At 44.2% G+C, this 19,546-nt stretch overlaps 2 protein-coding genes across 2 annotated transcripts in view; one reads left to right on the top strand and one right to left on the bottom strand.

The window, feature by feature from the left end:
- The window catches only part of CENPT (centromere protein T), a 68,549-nt gene extending 54,965 nt beyond the window's left edge, over nucleotides 1–13,584 (bottom strand). The window contains exons 1-5 of the mRNA XM_077288265.1: nucleotides 13,498–13,584; nucleotides 12,468–12,531; nucleotides 10,989–11,084; nucleotides 7,593–7,707; nucleotides 7,352–7,496 (exon numbers count right to left, since the gene is read on the bottom strand). Of these exons, the coding sequence (XP_077144380.1) occupies nucleotides 7,352–7,496; nucleotides 7,593–7,707; nucleotides 10,989–11,080 (352 nt within the window). The 5' untranslated portion in view covers nucleotides 11,081–11,084; nucleotides 12,468–12,531; nucleotides 13,498–13,584. The remainder of the gene's footprint in view (nucleotides 1–7,351; nucleotides 7,497–7,592; nucleotides 7,708–10,988; nucleotides 11,085–12,467; nucleotides 12,532–13,497) is intronic.
- Nucleotides 13,507–16,263, top strand: THAP11 (THAP domain containing 11). Its single transcript, XM_077288269.1, has one exon. The coding sequence runs from the start codon at nucleotides 13,524–13,526 to the stop codon at nucleotides 14,592–14,594; it is 1,071 nt and encodes a 356-aa protein (XP_077144384.1). The 5' UTR covers nucleotides 13,507–13,523; the 3' UTR covers nucleotides 14,595–16,263.
- Nucleotides 16,264–19,546: the final 3,283 nt, after the last annotated feature.

Raw genomic sequence — 19,546 nt, 5'->3', positions numbered from 1 at the left:
ACCCACAAAGCTCTTCACAGTATTGCACCCCCCTACATCTCCTCTATATCACCCTACCCATGCCCTCCGTTCAGAATTTGATCTATTACTAACATCCTCCATACTCAACGTCTCACCTCCTTCTACAAAACTTCTCATGCTGTGACAGTGTTCTAGGATGCACTACTCCAAATGATCAGACTAATAGCTAGTCCCACATATTTAAGCATCCTTTAGGCAGGCTTATCACCTCACTTCACTAATCTAACTTTTCGCTGTTCCCGCTTTCTAAATTTTCCTCTGAATCTGGCTCTTCCTTCTCATTTGTCTCCAAATCCTTCATGCACCCAATAGCACTTAGTAATTACACTTAGTGGGGGAAATAAGTATTTGATCCTTGCTAATTTTGTAAGTTTGCCCACTGACAGACATGAACAGTCCATAATTTTAAGGGTAGGTTAATTTTAACATTCAGAGATAGAATATAAAAAAATAAAAATCCAGAAAATATCATTGTATAAATTATATAAATGTATTTGCATTTTGCAGTGAGAAATAAGTAGAAGTAACAGTTTCTATTGTCTGCACATGTCCCCACTTATTTGTAAAGTGCTGCTGAATATGTTGGCGCTACAGAAATTAAAATATTACTACTAGATGGGTGTTCAGGCACGAGAGATTTCCTAGACTCCTGAGGGTCATCATTCCAGCAATGGTACGAAGAGAAGGAGTATATCGGGTTAAAAAAAGTAATATTTTATTTAAATATACAAGTAATTCATTATTAATATCAAAAAGTACAATAAATACAAAAGGATATAAAGTGCATAAAGATGATTAAAAAAGTAGATATCCCCCGGAGTGCACTGCCATATCTGTAAACCAGATCAGGGGGTCTTGTCCTACCACGGTTCAAGCCCGGTGCGTTTCTTCGCCCGTTACTCTAGCGGTAAGCGCTGCTTAATACTTCTATTATACTTTACATCTTGTGTTAGGATTTTAGACTATTAGCTGCAGCAGCCACTTGCAGCTATTCGTTACCAGGAGCTGATTACCGTATTTTTCGCTTTATAAGACGCACCTGATTATAAGACGCACCTAGGTTTTAGAGGAGGAAAATAAGAAAAAAAAAAATATTTTGAGCCAAATAGTATGCAAAAACCTTTAAATAAATAACAAAATATTATTTTAACATAGTAGACTCAACAGCAGCATTGTGGGTAACATGTAAGAACAGTCCCATGTACCGTAAGTAACGACAAAAGCCATGTTCTGGCTAACAAGTGAGGAGAAACTTTAATCCTCAGGCACCATAATGTTCTAGTCAGTGAATCCCAGGAATTCCTCATCACTGCTGTCAGAGTTTAGGAAGCTCAGGTCCACACAGTCATTAGTGTCACTTTCTTCACTGTCCTCATATAGCATACCATCTTCGGTGCCATCTAAGGCATTGCTAATCCCACATTTTTTGAATGAACGTATAACCGTTTCATCCTTTAATGATTGCCATGATGTCTTCACCCACTCACAAACTTGAGTGATAGTGGGCCTCTTCATGCGTCCAGTTGGTGTCAGGTCATGATTGCCAGCAGCCATCCATTTATTCCACTCTTCTCGCATGTAGACTTTAAACGGCTTGTTTATAGAAACATCGAGAGGTTGCAGCTGGCTGGTAAGCCCCCCTGGAATTACCGCAAGATGGGTCTTCACTTCTTTAAACACTTTTTTTGTGTTTTCACTAATATGTGCCCTGAACTGGTCTAGCACTAACAGGGCTGTATTTTTCAGAAGTCCTCCAGGACGTTTGGACCACACTTTATCAACCCACAATCTCATTCCATTCTCGTCCATCCATCCTTTCTCGTGAACGTGCACAACAACTCCTCATGGGATAGCTTCTTTGGGCATGTTCTTTCTTTTAAAAATTAACATTGGTGTTAGTTTCGTGCCATCGGCACAGCAGGACAACACAACTGTGTAGTGGTTTTTTTCATGTCCTGCAGTTTTTACCGTTACGGTTTTTGAACCCTTTGCCTCAACAGTTCTGTTGGATGGCACGTCAAAGGTTAGAGGGACTTCATCCATATTCCCAATCTGGCCTAATTCATATCCATTTTTCTTTCTGCTGTCAATCACAAACTTGTGGAAAGACAGAATCTTAGCTTCATATTCTTGTGGCATTTTTTGAGCAATTCTTGTTTTGGTGCGCATAGCAAGGCCACATCTCTTCACTGGATCACCATCATGGTGCTTCAAATTTATGAAGTCCTTGATGCCTTTCTCAGCAGCAATCCACTTGGCTTCGCATATGATCATTTTCGTTGAGACTGAAAGGCCATTATTTCTGTGGCCTATGATCCACTCTTACGTCCACATCTAACTCTGGCCACTTTGCACCACGCCTACGAAGACCAGATCTGCTTTTTCCCGCTTTTTGCAGCTCATCCTCCGGTTTCCTCCACTCTCTTATCATTTTTTCAGTTGGAGGCGGTCCGAAATGTCTCTCTGCTGCTCTGTTCCCATGCTCTTCAGCGTATTTTATAACCTCCAGTTTAAAGGGAATTTTATATGCATGCCTTTTCTGCTTTGACATTCTTGAAAAATGTGCAATATGCAGCAGCCAACTGTACAGTATGTTTCTGCAACAAAATACAGTAGTGAAACAGTGTCCTTCATAGTTATGGGGGCATTGCGATTGAGAGCATGAATGAATACGGTATTATTGCTGTATAAAAGACATGGGCTGCACATCCAAAAATCACAAGTTGATCTAGTGGTGATAGGCAAAAATATACTGTATTCAACTGAACAAGAAGTTTTTACTTTAACATTATGATCAGACTTATAAAGCCTACTGCCAAGTGACGGCAAATCTCAGTGTGCCAATAACGTTAAATACCATACTGTAGTCTTAAATGTGTGGAGTAATGTGCCAACCACAGCGACAATGAACCAGCAGGGTGGGTACCTGGTGCCCCACAGCACCCATGCTGCAAGGCTGGAGACTGTAAGAGGGGTTCCGCATATTTTTGCTCACTAAGAGGTTTGCCGTCATGTGCTAGTGGCTTCATATAGTTTAATCAGATTGTTAAACTAAGAACCTCATGTTCAGTTTCATTTCGCCTAGATCAACTTATGATTTTAGATGTGTAGCCCATGTCTTTTTCTACACCTATGATGAATGAAAAACATTGTTATGGGGGATCTGCGGATGACACACTATTATGGGGGATCTGTGGTGACGCACTGGTATGGGGAATCCGCAGGGTACACACTTATTGAGAGATCTGCGGATGACTCACTGTTATGGGGATCTGTGGTGATGCACTGTTATGGGATCTGCAGGGTACACACATATTGGGGGGAATCTGCAGATGACGCACTGTTATGGGGATCTGTGGTGACGCACTGTTATGGGGATATGCAGGGTACACACTTAGGCCGGCGTCACACTAGCGAGTTTTACGGACGTATGAGCGCATAAACTACGTCCGTAAAATACGCATAACACACGGCCCAATGAATCTCTATGGCCCAGCTCCTATCTGCTGTATATTACGCATCCGTAATATACGGTCTTGTACGGCCGTAGAAAATCGAAGCATGCTGCGTTTGTCACCGTATTGCGCGAAAAAAATAAAAAAAAATAAAAATAAATAAAAAAATCGCCAATGAAAGTCTATGGGGGCGAGAAAAATACGGATTCCACACGGACCAGCAGTGTGACTTGCGAGAAATACACAGCGGTGGTAGTGAAAAGCCGGTAATTCAATTGCCGGCTTTTCCTCTCTCCTTCCCAAACCCGACAGGATATGAGACATGGTTTACATACAGTAAACCATCTCATATCCCCCTTTTTTTTTTTTTTTTTTTTGCATATTCCACACTAATGTTAGTAGTGTGTATGTGCAAAATTTGGGCGCTGTAGCTTGTAAACTAAAGGGTTAAATCGCGGAAAAAAATGGCGTGGGCTCCCGCGCAATTTTCTCCGCCAGAGTGGTAAAGCCAGTGACTGAGGGCAGATATTACTAGCCAGGAGAGGGTCCATGGTTATTTGCCCCCTCTGGCTACAAACATCTGCCCCCAGCCACCCCAACAACCTGTGTCTTTATTTCATTAAAGGACTTTGTAATAATGTGTGTGTGTTTTATTAACCATTTCGTACTATTGGATTAATAATGGATAGGTGTCATAATTGACGCCTCTCCATTATTAATCTGGCTTAATGTCACCTTACAATAGCAAGGTGACATTAACCCTTCATTACCCCATATCCCACCGCTACACGGGAGTGGGAAGAGAGTGGCCAAGTGCCAGAATAGGCGCATCTTCCAGATGTACCATATCATGGTGTCACTTTTTCTAAATTGCTAAGACAGTGGTGTAAACCAGTTAGTTATTGTTATGAACCCTTTAGTCTATTATGACTCAACTAGATGGCAGCCCGATTCTAAAGAATCGGGAGTCTAGAATCCATATATACTTTATTTGTTCAAATGTAAGAATAATACAATTAATAAATAATAGTAAGAAAGAACAAAAAATGGCTGCACTCACCAGCTCTTGACAATTCTTGACAGTACGGCACATTTCTGATTGGTTGCCGCCTGCCGCGAGCGACCAATCAGAAAAGTGCCGCGCACCACGAAGGCATATATCTTTGTCCACCCTGAGCGGGTGTAGGACGCTGGTGACGTCACTTATCTCCGGACATTATCTCTGGACAAAGCCACGGAAGTTGGCACAAATTGCCGGAAGTAGTATTCTAGGCAATTATATATTAGATTTTAATGTTATCAGTGTTTACCTTTGAACGTTTATATTGTATTGTCCTGTCACCAGCCATGTGTACGATTATCGGCCGAAAGCCTCTCTGGAACCAATAATCACCCCATGTAAAGGTTTCTTTATAAGTTAAAGATTCAGAATACTATGACTTTTATCATATCCTGAACAGTCAAGTTTTTTATGAACCGTTAAGGTTTTCTGGTTGAAGTGCTCTGCCTGGGGCCCCTGTGCTCTGCCTGGGGCCCCTGTGCTCTGCCTGGGGCCCCTGTGCTCTGCCTGGGGCCCCTGTGCTCTGCCTGGGGCCCCTGTGCTCTGCCTGGGGCCCCTGTGCTCTGCCTGGGGCCCCTGTGCTCTGCCTGGGGCCCCTGTGCTCTGCCTGGGGCCCCTGTGCTCTGCCTGGGGCCCCTGTGCTCTGCCTGGGGCCCCTGTGCTCTGCCTGGGGCCCCTGTGCTCTGCCTGGGGCCCCTGTGCTCTGCCTGGGGCCCCTGTGCTCTGCCTGGGGCCCCTGTGCTCTGCCTGGGGCCCCTGTGCTCTGCCTGGGGCCCCTGTGCTCTGCCTGGGGCCCCTGTGCTCTGCCTGGGGCCCCTGTGCTCTGCCTGGGGCCCCTGTGCTCTGCCTGGGGCCCCTGTGCTCTGCCTGGGTGTAGGACACTGGTGACGTCACTTAGCTCCGGACATTAGCTCCGGACATTAGCTCCGGAAGTTGGCACAAATTGCAGGAAGTAGTATTCTAGGCAATTATATATTAGATAGCCATAGCGGTCTAAATATTCGGTATCCCAGATTGGGGCCGTTTATAGGTAATCCATGTGGTGTGGTTTTTTATCTTGCTTTCGCTGCCTGGCACAGCATTTATATATTTTCTGCTTCTTTTGTCTGCTACTGGTGCTGTTCACAGAATTATTATATATATATATGATGTTACTGTCTACTACTACACTTAAATAAAGTTTGTTATGTTTATAAATTCTGGTTGTTTTACCTCCATTATGATATATAGTCCTCCTAAAATATTACTTTTGGTATTGGGAGAAAATTGGACTATATTGCTATAGGTTTATATGCATCTTCCAGATGTGCCTTTTCTGGAGTGGCTGGGGGCAGATGTTTTTAGCCAGGGGGGGCCAATAACCATGGACCCTCTCTAGGCTATTAATATCTGCCCTCAGTCACTGGCTTTACCACTCTGGCGGAGGAAATTGCACGGGAGCCCACGCCAATTTTTTCCGTGATTTAACCCTTTATTTTAGCAGCTACAGCGCCAAAATTTTGCACATATACACTACTAACATTATTAGTGTGGAATATGCAAAAAAATAAGGGGATATGAGATGGTTTACTGTATGTAAACCATGTCTCATATCCTGTCGGGTTTGTGAAGGAGAAAGAAATACCCGGCAATTGAATTACCGGCTTTTCACATACCACTGTTATGGGGGATCTGTTACACTACATATGGCTGCAACCCCCATCATCCATCAAAATACACCCATTGGTACAGTATATTCTGAAGGATGATGGGGGTTGTGCTTTATAAACTTCAATGTGTGCTCACCTCTCCCACGGATCTCGGACTAGTGTAAGTATCAAGTGTTACACTATACATTGTGCAGGGATAAGATAACTGATTGGTGGAGACAGCTCAGCAACAGTTCCCTCCACCAATCAATATCTCTCCCTGCAAAGGAGGAGGAGAATCATGCTTCTCTCCCTCCTCTGCTTTAGGGCTCCGTGTGCAGCGGAGCCCAGAACTTTCCCTGCTGCCAGCTACCAGTATTTTCTTGTCTACTGCAGCGCATGTGCAGATCGACAGCTCAGTAACAGAGAGCTTTATCTGCGCATGCGCTGGTTCGGCGGCCATTTTCTTGAAGTCCTGTGTGGTAGACACAGGCAATGGCACGCATTCTAGAAACCGGAAACTCCGGATTCAGAATTCCGGAAGTGCAATGGCGCTGGCCAGCATTATGCCGCCCGCGCACAGCCGAGCACCGGGGATGACAGCGACAAACACTGGAGATGGCCGCACTGCCACCCCCAGGCCTGCTCCATTGCCCCACCGGTGACCCTGCTTACTACCAGCCCGCTCCGCAGCCACCGCCAGCCCCTCAGTAAGAAATATTTTCTACTTTTTCCCTATTTTATTCACTATTCCGATTGTAAGACGCACCCCCATTTCCCCCCCAATTTGGGGGAAATAAAAGTACGTCTTACAAAGCGGAAAATACGGTATGTCAGACTGGTTTACAGATATGGCAGTGCACACCGGGGGATATCTGCTTTTCTAATCATCTTTATGCACTTTATATCCTTTTGTATTTATTGTACTTTTTGATATTAATAATGAATTACTTGTATATTTAAATAAAATATTACTTTAACCCAATATACTCCTTTCTTCTCTTCGTACCAATGTTAGTAGGGAGTGGGTCGCCTTTGTTTCAGGCTTTCGGTCTTTTCTCACTATTTAGTGAAAATAGCACCCTTCTTTCTTAAACATGTGTTCTGGTATTGCAATATCATTCCAGCAAGTAGTCTTGAAGATTACTAACAGATTTGCAGCCAGAGTTCACAGACTCCTTACTTACCATTTTGAATAATTTTTTTTAACAAGGTCCTTGGAGTGATGTCATCCAGATCGTCAATCAGAGGAAGAGCCCTTTTCCGCGCAGATATCACCTTGGTTCGGAAATTTGTATCCACCTTTCTTTTAAGAAGTGGAGATTCGCCACCCTGAGATGAAAGGAAAAAAAAAACACCAAAACACAGGTATTAGATTTTTGCTCTTCAAAGTCCATTTCAGTCACCTACTGGCAGATAAACATTTACCGATCTTGAAAGAGAATGTCTCACTCTCTCCTTCATTTTACTGCGCAAATTCAGAGATGGGGAGGATGGAATTTCGTCTTGCTGAGCAAAAGACGTGGACGGCTGCCGATTCTCCCTGAATGTACACAAAGATTAGAAACAGTGCGAAGCGTCAGAACAACAAGTGCGGGGACAATGGCACATATATTTACTGATGGTATCTGATACTAAAGTCCCCCACATACATTACACGAACATCAGCTGCACACGCCGATATCGTCAGGTTTGGCCGACAGTCTAATGCGTATAGGTGTTTCCCAGACAACGGATTGCTGGGGAAGACGACGGTCAGGAATGTGTGAAACAAAACTTCCCATTGCATTGTTCTCCTGGAAATAAGACAGTGGCGGCTTTCTAATATGGAGCACAAGAGCGCTCAGCCAAACTACAGCCACCAGACGGTCCGTACAGGGTAACATGTGACCGGTATATATTATATAGTGACTACAGCCACCAGACGGTCCGTCTTATATCTCAGTCTGGGAGTTTTGTGGGGTTTTTTAGCAAACTATGAGGGCTTTGATATGTCTTGCACTGAGGAGAGGCTTTCGTCAGGCCACTCTGCCATAAAGGCCTGACTGGTGGAGAGCTGAAGTGATAGTTGACCTTGTGGAACTTTCTCCCATCTTCCTACTGCATCTCTGGAGCTCAGCCACAGTGATCTTGGGGTTCTTCTTTACCTCTCTCACCAAGGCTCTTCTCCCACGATTGCTCAGTTTGGCTGGAGAGCCAGGTCTAGGAAGACTTCTGGTGGTCCCAAACTTCTTCCATTTAAGGATTATGGAGGCCACTGTGCTCTTAGGAACCTTGAGTACTACATAAATTCTGTTGTAACCTTGGCCAGATCTGTGCATTGCCACAATTCTGTCTCTGAGCTCTTTGGCCAGTTCCTTTGACCTTATGATTCTCATTTGGTCTGACATGCACTGTGAGGGCTTGTATAGCCAGGTTTGTGCCTTTCCAAAATCAAATCCTATCAGTTTAATTAAACACAGCTGGACTCCAATGAAGGAGTAGAACCATCTCAAGGAGGATCACAAGAAACTGGACAGCATGTGACTGAAAGATGAATGTCTGAGCAAAAGGTCTGAATACTTATTACCATGTAATATTTCAGTTTTTGTTGTTTATTAAATTTGCAAAAATTTCTACATTTGTTTTTTTTTTTTTTTTTCAGTCAAGATGGGGTGCAGTGTTCATTAATGAGAAAAAAAATGAACTTTTTTTGAATTTACCAAATGGCTGCAATGAAATAGTGAAAAAATGTAAAGGGGTCTGAAATACTTTCCGTACCCACGGTTTAATTATGTAGCCTACTGTATTATAACCAGTGATTGACCCCTCCACAACTTCACACCTCCAGATAAGTTTAATTAGTAGGGAATGTTTTACCTATTTTCTGCTTTCTAAAACTGAGGTGCATCTTAAAGTAAAGTGAGCCCCACAGTCCAAAAAGCACAGTGTATCCCGCATGATGCACACACAGCGGTCTCAGTGTATCCTGCGTGATGTTTATACAGCAGTCTCAGTGTATCCTGCATGATTGATACACAGCGGTCTCAGTGTATGCTCCATGATGTATACAGCTGTCTCACCTCATATCACTGAGCTTTTATATACAGCAGAAATATTTGACCAGATTTGTAAAACGGTCAAACTAAAAAAGTAGCAACCAATTAGAGCTTTCATTTTACCAGTGCAGAACACAAAATGAAAGCTTCTCTCTGATTGGTTGCTATGTGGAACAAAAGGCAATTTTTCATTTGGACAGTTTAATTAGCGTTCAACCTTATTTTAGCTGCAGGATGGAGACTGACAGAAGGATGGGGAGGTCGGGGCTATGCGAGGAGAGGAGGATTCTGACAGCTGCCAGGAGGGATCAGATAGGCGATGACGTCATACTGTAGTTCACAGAAGGACAGAGACTTACGGTACTTCCTGTCTCCACATTAGTGCATGTACTGGACTGGTTGTCACTGGGATCACATGACCCAGAAAGGGGAAATGTATGGATGCGACTGAGGTGGGATACAATAAACAGCGAAAATATGGATGGTGAGCAAGTGTGATATGTGCAAAGGGAAAAAAAAAAAAAAAACCGGTGGACTGCTTCTTTAACCCTTTAAGACCTAATTATCAAAAGGGATTAAATAAACTGTTCTGTACTCACCTTCTCCTGGTCCACCAGCCAATCTCTACCTGACATTGACTGTGGTGCCAACATCAAGTTGACAGCCAGTGAGCTCAGCAGCTCTGCCCATGTAGGCGTTTCTCCCTCTTCAGAGCCGCTGAGCTCACCGATCGGTTTTCGCACTGTTGATGTGTACCAGTGGAGGTGATGGGGGTCGAATATAGTATACTGCAGCTGGGGCAGAACGCCGTCTGAAAGGAGACAACCCCTTTAAGACTGGGGTTAAGGCTGAAGGGCATGATGGAGGAAGATGCGCCACATTCATTAAGAGGCATCTTACAACCGCCAGGAGCCAACCACTACTAGCGTACGTCAGTCAGGGGCTGGTGCACATTCAGGTTGTATTTTGTGCTACCTTTGTGGCATAAAATTAGGAGAATATCGGGCACGCTCAGCCATGTCCCACCCCCACACTTTTCAAAAAGTTGATTTAATGGCAATAGTCATACAACTTTTGAGTAACCTGGAGGTGCGCAAACATCTTGTGACAATTCAAGTAGTTTTTCCCCAGAATTTTGTTGGAAACCGCTTGATGAATCAGGACCATTTAGGACCACCAGGGGCCCACTTGTAAAACATATAGTAGAGGACAACTCCTAACATAATTATGTGGCTTAGTACAATTACAGGGTCTAATTTTTTTAAAATTTTCTTATAAGCTTATAACGTACGTGTTTTTGCTCAAAAAACCTTCAGTAAATCATGATTTTACTCTCCACCTCCCCCACAAGTTTAATTTTTATTTATTTATATGTTCAGGAACTGTCATGATTCTCCAGCTCTGTAATTACTCTTTTGGAGTGGGCGGTTCCTATTCATCAGCATTCTGCCAGCGCTATAGGTGCAGGAAGCTCCCTTTCCTGACTTCTAGGCATACATTCATTATACAATACCTTGCCTGCCCTTAACTGAAAGCCCGCCTCTTTGTTATGCCTGCATACAACTTCTCAGACAGGAGAGCAGGAGCAGCGAAACAACCCACCTCTCATCCTGTAATCCATCTTGTTGTCTCTATTCCTACTGATGGATTACACTTGACAGACAGAAGACAGCGTTTTAAAGGGAGACACCAAGGGTGGCAGTTTGGAGTTATTTTTTTTTTTTTTTTTTGGGGGGGGGGGGGGGGAAGCAGAGAGAACCTAATTTAGGAAAAGTGTTTAATGTACCTTTTAGATGGATTCTTCATCGCTCTACGAACTGGTTCAGTTACTAATATTCCTCTATGCAAAGAACGTCTGTCGGTAGAAGAGCCTTCCATTTTGCTAAATTAAAAAAAAAAAAAAAAAATTATGGATTGGGCACAGATAAAAAGGCTGCACATTACAGTACAAATCATGGTATAAAAATCTACTGCTCAGTAAGGAAAAAGAGGGAACTGCCTATTTCTAAAGTCCGGTGATCACAGCAGCAAAGGCACCATTTCAGTAGTCTCTACTTTGTGAGACACAAGAGCTGGAGGGCTTGTAAATGTTTGCTCACCGGACCATACCCCTGACATGGTGCACAATGATAACAATCTGGGTGAAATAAGAATAACGACCGCGTTTTGAAAGTCAAAAGTGTCACAAAAACACTGCACAAAAAAAACGAAAAGCAATATGGAGATATCACTTGTTACTCGAACTGTGCCATAAGGCTGGGTTCACAGATCTTGGACCGGCTATAAGTTTCCTACCCATTACAGGAGCCTCATGTATGTGTTTGAGGCTGTGTAGTTTGGGCTGAATAACCTGCCAGTGGTCTGTCCATTGCGGTTTGTACTCGGACAACAAAACACAAAACAAAAACAAAAAACAAAAACCATATAACTTTGGTATCACTGTAATTGATATGACCTGGAAAGGCCGTCAGACCCAGCCAGACTCCCCCCTCGGAGAAGGCCGTCAGACCCAGCCAGACTCCCCCTGCAGAGACTTCCTTCTCCAAACTCAGCGATTAATAGGTGTAAGGAGAAAACTGGAGAAGCTTGGAGCTAGGAGACCCAGTCAGTTCTATTATGCAGCCAGGAGGCCAAAATTCCTCTGTAACTGGGACTAACATACTAGTCCCAATGATAGGGAAAATCAGCAATAAATAATGTATTATTGTATATATTTAGATACCAGTGGCGCTTGCTGCACTAAATTCTTGCGGCAGATAATGACACAGTACCACTCCTCTGTCTTTTTCTAAAAAATAATGTAAGGCTAGGGTCACATTGCGTTTATGGCTGAGCGCTAACGGACAGCGTTGCACAGGGAAATTAACGCCGTGCAACACATCCGTTAGCGCTCCCATTGCCCGCAATGTTAAAGCACATTGCTAGCGCGTGTCATTTTCGGCACGCGCTAGCGATGTGCCGGTCTTTCGTAGCGCGCCTCGGACGCTGCTTGCAGCGTCCGCGGCGCGCCCGAGGTCCGTTCCCCGCTCTCGCAGATCGGGGATCTGCGCTAGCAGGGACGTTTAACGCGACCCCGAAAAAGACATTGCGTTAGCGCAATCCGCTAGCGCTTAGCGCTAAACGGATTGCCCTAACGCAATGTGACCCTAGCCTAAGTAGTAAAATATCCGCGCTAGAAATTATCCCTCTCGTTACTATAAATCAATAGTCAGAGGAACCTTCTATATGGTCTATCAGATATTCTTATTTCTATATTAGGATTTACCTTTAAGAAGCACAGTCTGATCTTCAAAATCCTCCAACAACCACTAAGCTTTCCGCAGTAAGATCTGGTTATAGAAAGATAGGTACTGAGAGATGGAAGTATGTTGTAAAATGTTACTTAGTACTACACAGGCGCATATATATTAAAAATGTTCACAAAGATTAAAACCTGAAGAACCCACACAGGGATTCTTAGAAGAAAACTTCAGGTGTCACTGAGAGATGTTTTACCTCGTATAACTCATTTTACTCCTTCATGTGCCAAAGGCAAACAGCTCAATTTCGCGATTTAAGCCTTTTGGCATTAAAGTGTCCAGTTCGAATATCATCCTGCTCTCCTCTCTTTGACATTTCAAGACATCTCTTGATATTTTACTACTTAAATAATGTATTATTGTGGCACAATGTGTACAATAAATGAAAAAAAAAAATAAAGTTACTGTTAAAGCAAAAAAGCAAAACAAAGCAACACACTGCAGTCCAAATCGCTATCTATGGCCCCACACGAGTCAAAAAGAAAAATATGTAGAGAAATAATCTCTATGGAAAGGGGAACACAATCCGAAACGTTTTAGGCTACGTTCACATTTGCGTTGTTGGGCGTAGCGTCGGCGACACAACCAGCAACACATGTACACAACGCAGCGTTTTGTGACGCATGCGTTGTCATAAGATCCTACAGATCGGGACTTTCGGCGCAGGGAAAACGCTACAAGTAACGTCCCCTGCACCCAAATGTGAACGTAGCCTTAGCCATCCTTGATAGTAGAAAAAAAAACTTTTAAAGGCGCATGAACAATAAAACCCAAAAATGTGTTAGGGGTGAGCGAGAAAATGGTCCGGCCATGAACTGGTTAATACCGTTTGCTCTTTTTTTTTTTTAAAGCCCTTTGCATTGTCTTGTCCCTCTGTTACTCCTCTTGGAAGAGTGTGGAGAAGTCTAGGAAGTGACTGAGGAGGGGACGGGCACTGTGAGAAGACACCGGTGGTAGCCAGCACCGGACCGTAGAGAGACACCGCTCCGCACCTACCTGACCTGACTTCTTCTGCTTCACAAATGCTGCCGCCGTTTCCTACTCTCGCGATTATATCTCGCGCCGGAAGTTGCCCGCGGTGCATTGTGGGAGACGTAGTGCTCTCCGCCGAGGCCTCCCTGTGTCCCGGAAGTGAAGGGTGTGATGGGATATGTAGTTTCCGCCGTCCGCTCGCCGTGTCCTGCAGCAGCAGCAGCAGCAGCATCCCCGATGTTGGCGAGTTGCCGCTGCTAGTTGCAGTGATGCCGGGCTTCACCTGCTGCGTCCCCGGATGCTACAGCAACTCTCACCGGGATAAAGGGCTGCACTTTTACACGTTCCCCAAGGACCCGGAGCTGAGACACTTGTGGCTGAAGAACGTGTCCCGGGCTGGAGTCACCGGCTGCTTCAATACTTTCCAGCCCACTAACGGGCACCGGGTGTGCAGCCTGCACTTCCACGGGGGGCGCAAGTCCTACAGCATCAAGGTGCCCACCATATTCCCCCTGAGAGGGGTGAACGAGAGGAAAGCCCGCCGGGGCAATGCCGGGGAGCGCTCCCGAAAGCGCCACCACCAGCCCAGCTACTCCACGGGGGCCACCACGGTGCTGGTGACGGGGCTGCCGGAGCAGGAGGTGCTGGAGCTGACGGCGGGTGGGGCGGAGATGATGCTGCTGGGGGCCGCGCCAGAGCTGGAGGCGTCGGCAGCCCTGGGCCGCTCCGCCGACCACCCCATGGGCTCGGAAGCCAACCCGGTGAACCTGACGGTGAAGCTGGACCCCAGCGGCTCGCACTTCTCCCCGGTGACGGCGCACCAGCAGCTGCAGGTGGTTGTGGTGGGAGAAGAGACCTACCCCATGCCCGAGTACTACCCAGCCCCTCAGTACGCCGACCACTCCTACTCCATGTCCTCCGGGACCACCACCGAGGAGCTGCTGCGCAAACTCAACGAGCAGCGGGACATCATCGCCCTGATGGAGGTGAAGATGAAGGAGATGAAGTCCAGCATCAGACACTTACGGCTCACCGAGGTGAAGCTGCGAGAGGAGATCCGCCACAAAGACAAGGTCCTGTCCATGAACGCCGCCAAGAAGAAACTGGAGGGCAACTCCTAGGACCACCAAGTGACCTCTGTCGGAGGGTCTTCACAAAGGATGGCTTGGGGGGGGGGGGGGGGTTTGTTTGCCTTATTTTCCAGATACGCTCCCAAAACAACAAGGAGTTAAAAAACAGGAGTTTAGATGGGAGTTACTGCTGAAAGAAAACAGCCCTAAGGGGATTTCCATCGGCGGAGGTTCTACTTTAAGGAGATTTTGGAGGAGAAACTCTTTAAAATCCTAACTTAGAAACTAACTAACTTAAAAACTGTGGATACAAATGAATTGAAATTAGCATTTTTTGGGAGAGTTTTCACTCTAAAAACTCCTGGTCACTCTTGGTTGTTTTTTGTTTCTGAAAATAGCAGAAAGTCTCCAAAAAACCATAAAGAGTTTTTAAAGAAAAAAATAACCTTTGACTGGAGAATTTCTGTACCACAAACTCCTGGGGAAAACAATAACAAAACTGTGCGAACACACTCCTAAGGAGAAGTTCTCCAGTTTTGGGGGGTGTTTTTCAGGGCGGATCAGTTTCAAAAGCTCTTCCTATTCACTTGTATTGGAAATCCACTTTGATGTTCATCTAAAGGTTGTTTTTTCCTGAAAAGGTTTTTTCAAAACGCCTTGTAGAAAAAAACAACAAAGTGCATGTCATCATTTGGAATCTGATGCCAAATAGACACTGTGCAATCAAAAGGCTGCAAAAAAATAAACTTCCTCTAAAAACTGTATGTACAGATTTTTTTATTATTTCTATATTTTATGTTTTCCAAAACCACAATTTTTTTAAGCGCAAACCACTTCAGAAAACGTTCCATTTTTAGAGAGTTTTTCATCTGAAGAGTTCTGGGAATTTTTTTTTCTTTTTTTTTTCTCTGCAGTCTGTTATTAGGATCCGCTTGGAAAAAGTGACATGGACTTTATTATTTTTTTTTTTTTTTTTAAAACCTTTTTCAAGGGGGAAAATAAGTTACCCAAAAAAATATATCAACATCAAAAGTGGATTTCCAAAAGTTTTTGAGAAGATCTACTATAAAAATAAAAAAAAATCCTCAGTGTGAACATAGCCTTGGAAGCGGTTTCCTCTAGAAAAAAATTTTTTTTCGACCGCTTTAAAAAAAAAAAAAAAAACCCTAAGACTTTCATATGTAACCCGCCACGTTCAGGCGGTAAACGATCTTGTGAGAAGGAACCCTAAGAATGTAATCGTGTCTCCAAGTTGTAGATGTCAATGCAACAGACCTGCGGAAAAGTCCATCGTGGTACAAAAGTCGTGAAAAATGTATTTAGTTGTTCCATTTTGTCTTTTGCATGCGTGTTGTATTCCGTGACACCAGGAGGACGAGGAGACTTTTAGGTTCAGTTTTCCTTGGAGAGGAGACTTTTCTTTTAAGAGACTGAGATAAATTGTGATGCACTTATTCGATATTGTTTTGCAAAGTTGTGTTTTTTTTTTTTTGTTCTTTAAGGCCAAATATATTTGCCAATAGTTTTTAAAGACATCCGCAGTTAAGTGTCAAAGTGACTTGCGGATGGATTGCTCTGGTCGGACGCCAGCTCTATCCTATGGAAAGGGACTATGGACGTATACAGTGTACACTGCGTATGGAAACATTGGTAAAGACTGGTCTGAGAATCATTCATGGTTTTTGTTTTGTTTTTTTAATAAAAGTTTATTTTGACGGTAGATTTTGAGGTTATAGCTGAAGCGGGTTGGTCCTATTGCGATATTTTTATGCAACGATTCTCTCCTACAGCGTGCCAAAAACTTGCAACCATTGGGATGTTTTGTGAAGGATTGATGCAATCAGTGGGGAAATGGTGACTTGATTAAAGGGGTTGTCCGGCCTTAGGCTACAAGTCTGCAGTCACTTTGTGGTTTGATATGTGACTGCAGACTTATGAATCTTCGCATGTCACACACTGTGAGGATTCTTTGGTGGCGGGCGTGTGACTGCAAGTATATGATTTCCGTACATGTGGTCACATGCAGACTAGACGTGCGCGACCTTACTCAATGCAAGTGTATTGAGCTAGGCCGGACACGTCTAGTCGGAATGTGTCCAGAAATGTACAAATTACATACGTAACAGTGGAGAATCCTCATAGTGCATGTCATGTGAGGATTCACAAGTCTGCAGTCACATAGAGCCTGGACAATCCCTTTAAAGCAAATCTTGTCACCAGATTTATTGTTCCCATTCTGAGACCAGCATAACATAAGGGTAGAGACCCCCAATTCCAGTAGGCTTGATGTAGTTTGCTAAACTTAGTTTTTTCTGCTGCATCTCTGCTAGTCTTCTCACTGTTGTCTGCTCAATGATGAGCTTTGGCTATCAATGCTTCCCCATGACTGACTGCTTCATGACTACATAATCTGTTATGGGTGGCCATTGCTGGCTAAAGCTCATCATTGAGCAGACTCGACACTGAGAGGACTAGCAGAGGTGCAGTAGATACAACATTAACTTTACCAAACTCCGTAAGCGACATAGTTGGAATCTGGACTCTGCCCCTACTTTATGATTCTGTCAGATGTGGAAGGCTAAATCTGGTGATGGATTTTCCTTAAAGGGTTAGTCCCCACATTAAAGGGAGTCCATCAGCACAAACTGACTGTTCAGATCAAGCACATGCACTCTGTAAACCCTTGACGTGGTCAAAAAGTTTAGTGCACCATCCCACCTACTTGCTTTCAATCTATCGTTGCTCTTCTCTTCATTGATGGCTCAGACTCTACAGGAGCCAGAGAAAGGCGATATATGTGAAAAACAAGTAGATAAAAAGGTGACAGAACTGACCACTAAGGGGTGTCCCAGCGCCTGGATTGATTTGAATAGTCATTTTGTTCTGATAGACTCTGTTTAAAAGTTATCTCCTTTTCAGAACTTATGGAGGGTCCAACATCAGTCCAGAATGCAGGGCTGGTAAATGCCGCATTGTAGTGGTGTCTGCACATACATGCCTCAGAACCATTCATTTCGAACTGTGGGGTAAAAAAATCAAATGCTGTGCTTGACTATTTCTGGTAGACCCAAAGGGTATGGATGGAAAGGTTACCACTCCTCCCCGATGATGCATTTAAGAGCCCTGTTCTTGGGTTTGGTGGGAGTCCCAGTGGTCGGACCCCTGACAGTAACAAAGTTATCGACTATTCTTTCAATCAGTGATAACTTGAAATGTTGGGAAGAACCCTTTAAGGATTCTGTATTGATCAAAGCGTCTTCTGTGCGCCACAAAGAACTGCTGGGTAGGGACTACCTCCATATAGGGCTCAAGACCCAATGATCACAGAATATCTACATAATACAACAAATGTTGCAGTATGACATTATTTTGGGGGGGAGAATTTTTAGAGAACCTATGTAAAAAATAGTGGCATGTTGAGATATAGTAGAAGTGTAAGAGTGCCTTACCTGACCATGGAGCTTGTACTGAGGCTTAATGAATATAGTGGTTTTCCTATTACACACACTTATCATTTATCCACAGAAGTAGGTGATAAATGTGTAATCACTGGGGGTCTGATGTGCCCTCCACCGACTATGAATTGGAGGTACCAAAGTCTACTGTGAGTGGAACGGTATTGCACATGTGTGACCAGTGTTCCACCCACTTTCTATGGGACATGATGCTGAGGCTGGTTTATTATTCTTCCCGTTTCGTATTCGGCAATTTTTTTTTTACAAAAGTTAGAAAAAAATCACTGATAGAAAACAATACAGTGAGGCGCACCAATGTGAATACACTTAATAGCCGCTACAAAACTGGCACAAAAATGAGCATTAAAGTGGGCACTGAAGGGCATTATTGAAAGGGTTAAATGACTTTGGGCCACTGATCTCACACTGCAGACGCATAAATCAGGATGCCCCACATCAAATTCAGGTCGCTCCAGCCTGGCCCTAATGGGTTCTGAGCATGAGAACTGGCATCAACGTGGATGATCAGCCGATTTTCACAGGTTTGAATAAGTAACTGGTGGTTTTCAGGAGTTAAATAACTTTGGGCCACTGATCTCGCACCAGCATTATACAGATAGTGATGCCCTGCATCAAATTCAGGTCATTCTTGCCTTGCCCAAACTGGTCCTGGGCATCAAAGTGAGCAAAATACCGTATGTACTCGAGTATAAGCTGACCCGAATATAAGCTGACCCCCCCTAATTTTGCGACAAAAAAACTGGGAAAACTTTATGACTCGAGTATAAGCCTAAGGTGGAAAATGCAGCAGCTAACGGTAAATGTCAAAAATAAAAATAGGTACCAATAAAATTAATTGAGATATCAGAAGGTAAAGTGTTTTTGAATATCCATATTGAATCAGGAGCCCCATATAATGCTCCATACAGTTCATGATGGGCCCCATAAGATGCTCCGTACAAAATACACCCTATAAATGCTGCACAAAGGTTAGTAATGGCCCCATAAGATGCTCCATAGACACATTTGCCCCATACAGTACTGCATAAAGGTTAATAAGGGCCCCAAAAGATGCTCCATTGAGACATTTGCCCAATATAATGCTGCACAAATGTTGATTATGGCCCCATGAGATGCTGCAAACATATTTGCCCCATATAATGCTGCACAAACTTTGAATACGGCCCCATAAGGTGCTCCATAAAGATATTTCCATAAAGATATTTGCCCTTAACCCCTTTCTGACATCGGACGTACTATCCCGTCGAGGAGGGGTGGGCCTATATAACCACCGACGGGATAGTACATCCAGCGTGATCGGCCGCGTTCACGGGGGGATCGCGGCCGGGTGTCAGTTGATTGTCGCAGCTGACATCCGGCACTATGTGCCAGGAGCGGTCACGGACCGCCCCCGGCACACTGTGATCAAACATGATCGCAGTGTTCTGGCGGTATAGGGAAGCATCGCGCAGGGAGGGGTCTCCCTGCGGGCTTCCCTAACACCCCCGGAGCAACGCGATGTAATCGCGTTGCTCCGAGGGTCTCTTA

This window comes from Ranitomeya variabilis, chromosome 2 (assembly GCF_051348905.1).
Source record: "Ranitomeya variabilis isolate aRanVar5 chromosome 2, aRanVar5.hap1, whole genome shotgun sequence".
NCBI lineage: Eukaryota > Metazoa > Chordata > Amphibia > Anura > Dendrobatidae > Ranitomeya > Ranitomeya variabilis.
This window is presented reverse-complemented; position numbering and strand designations above follow the sequence as displayed.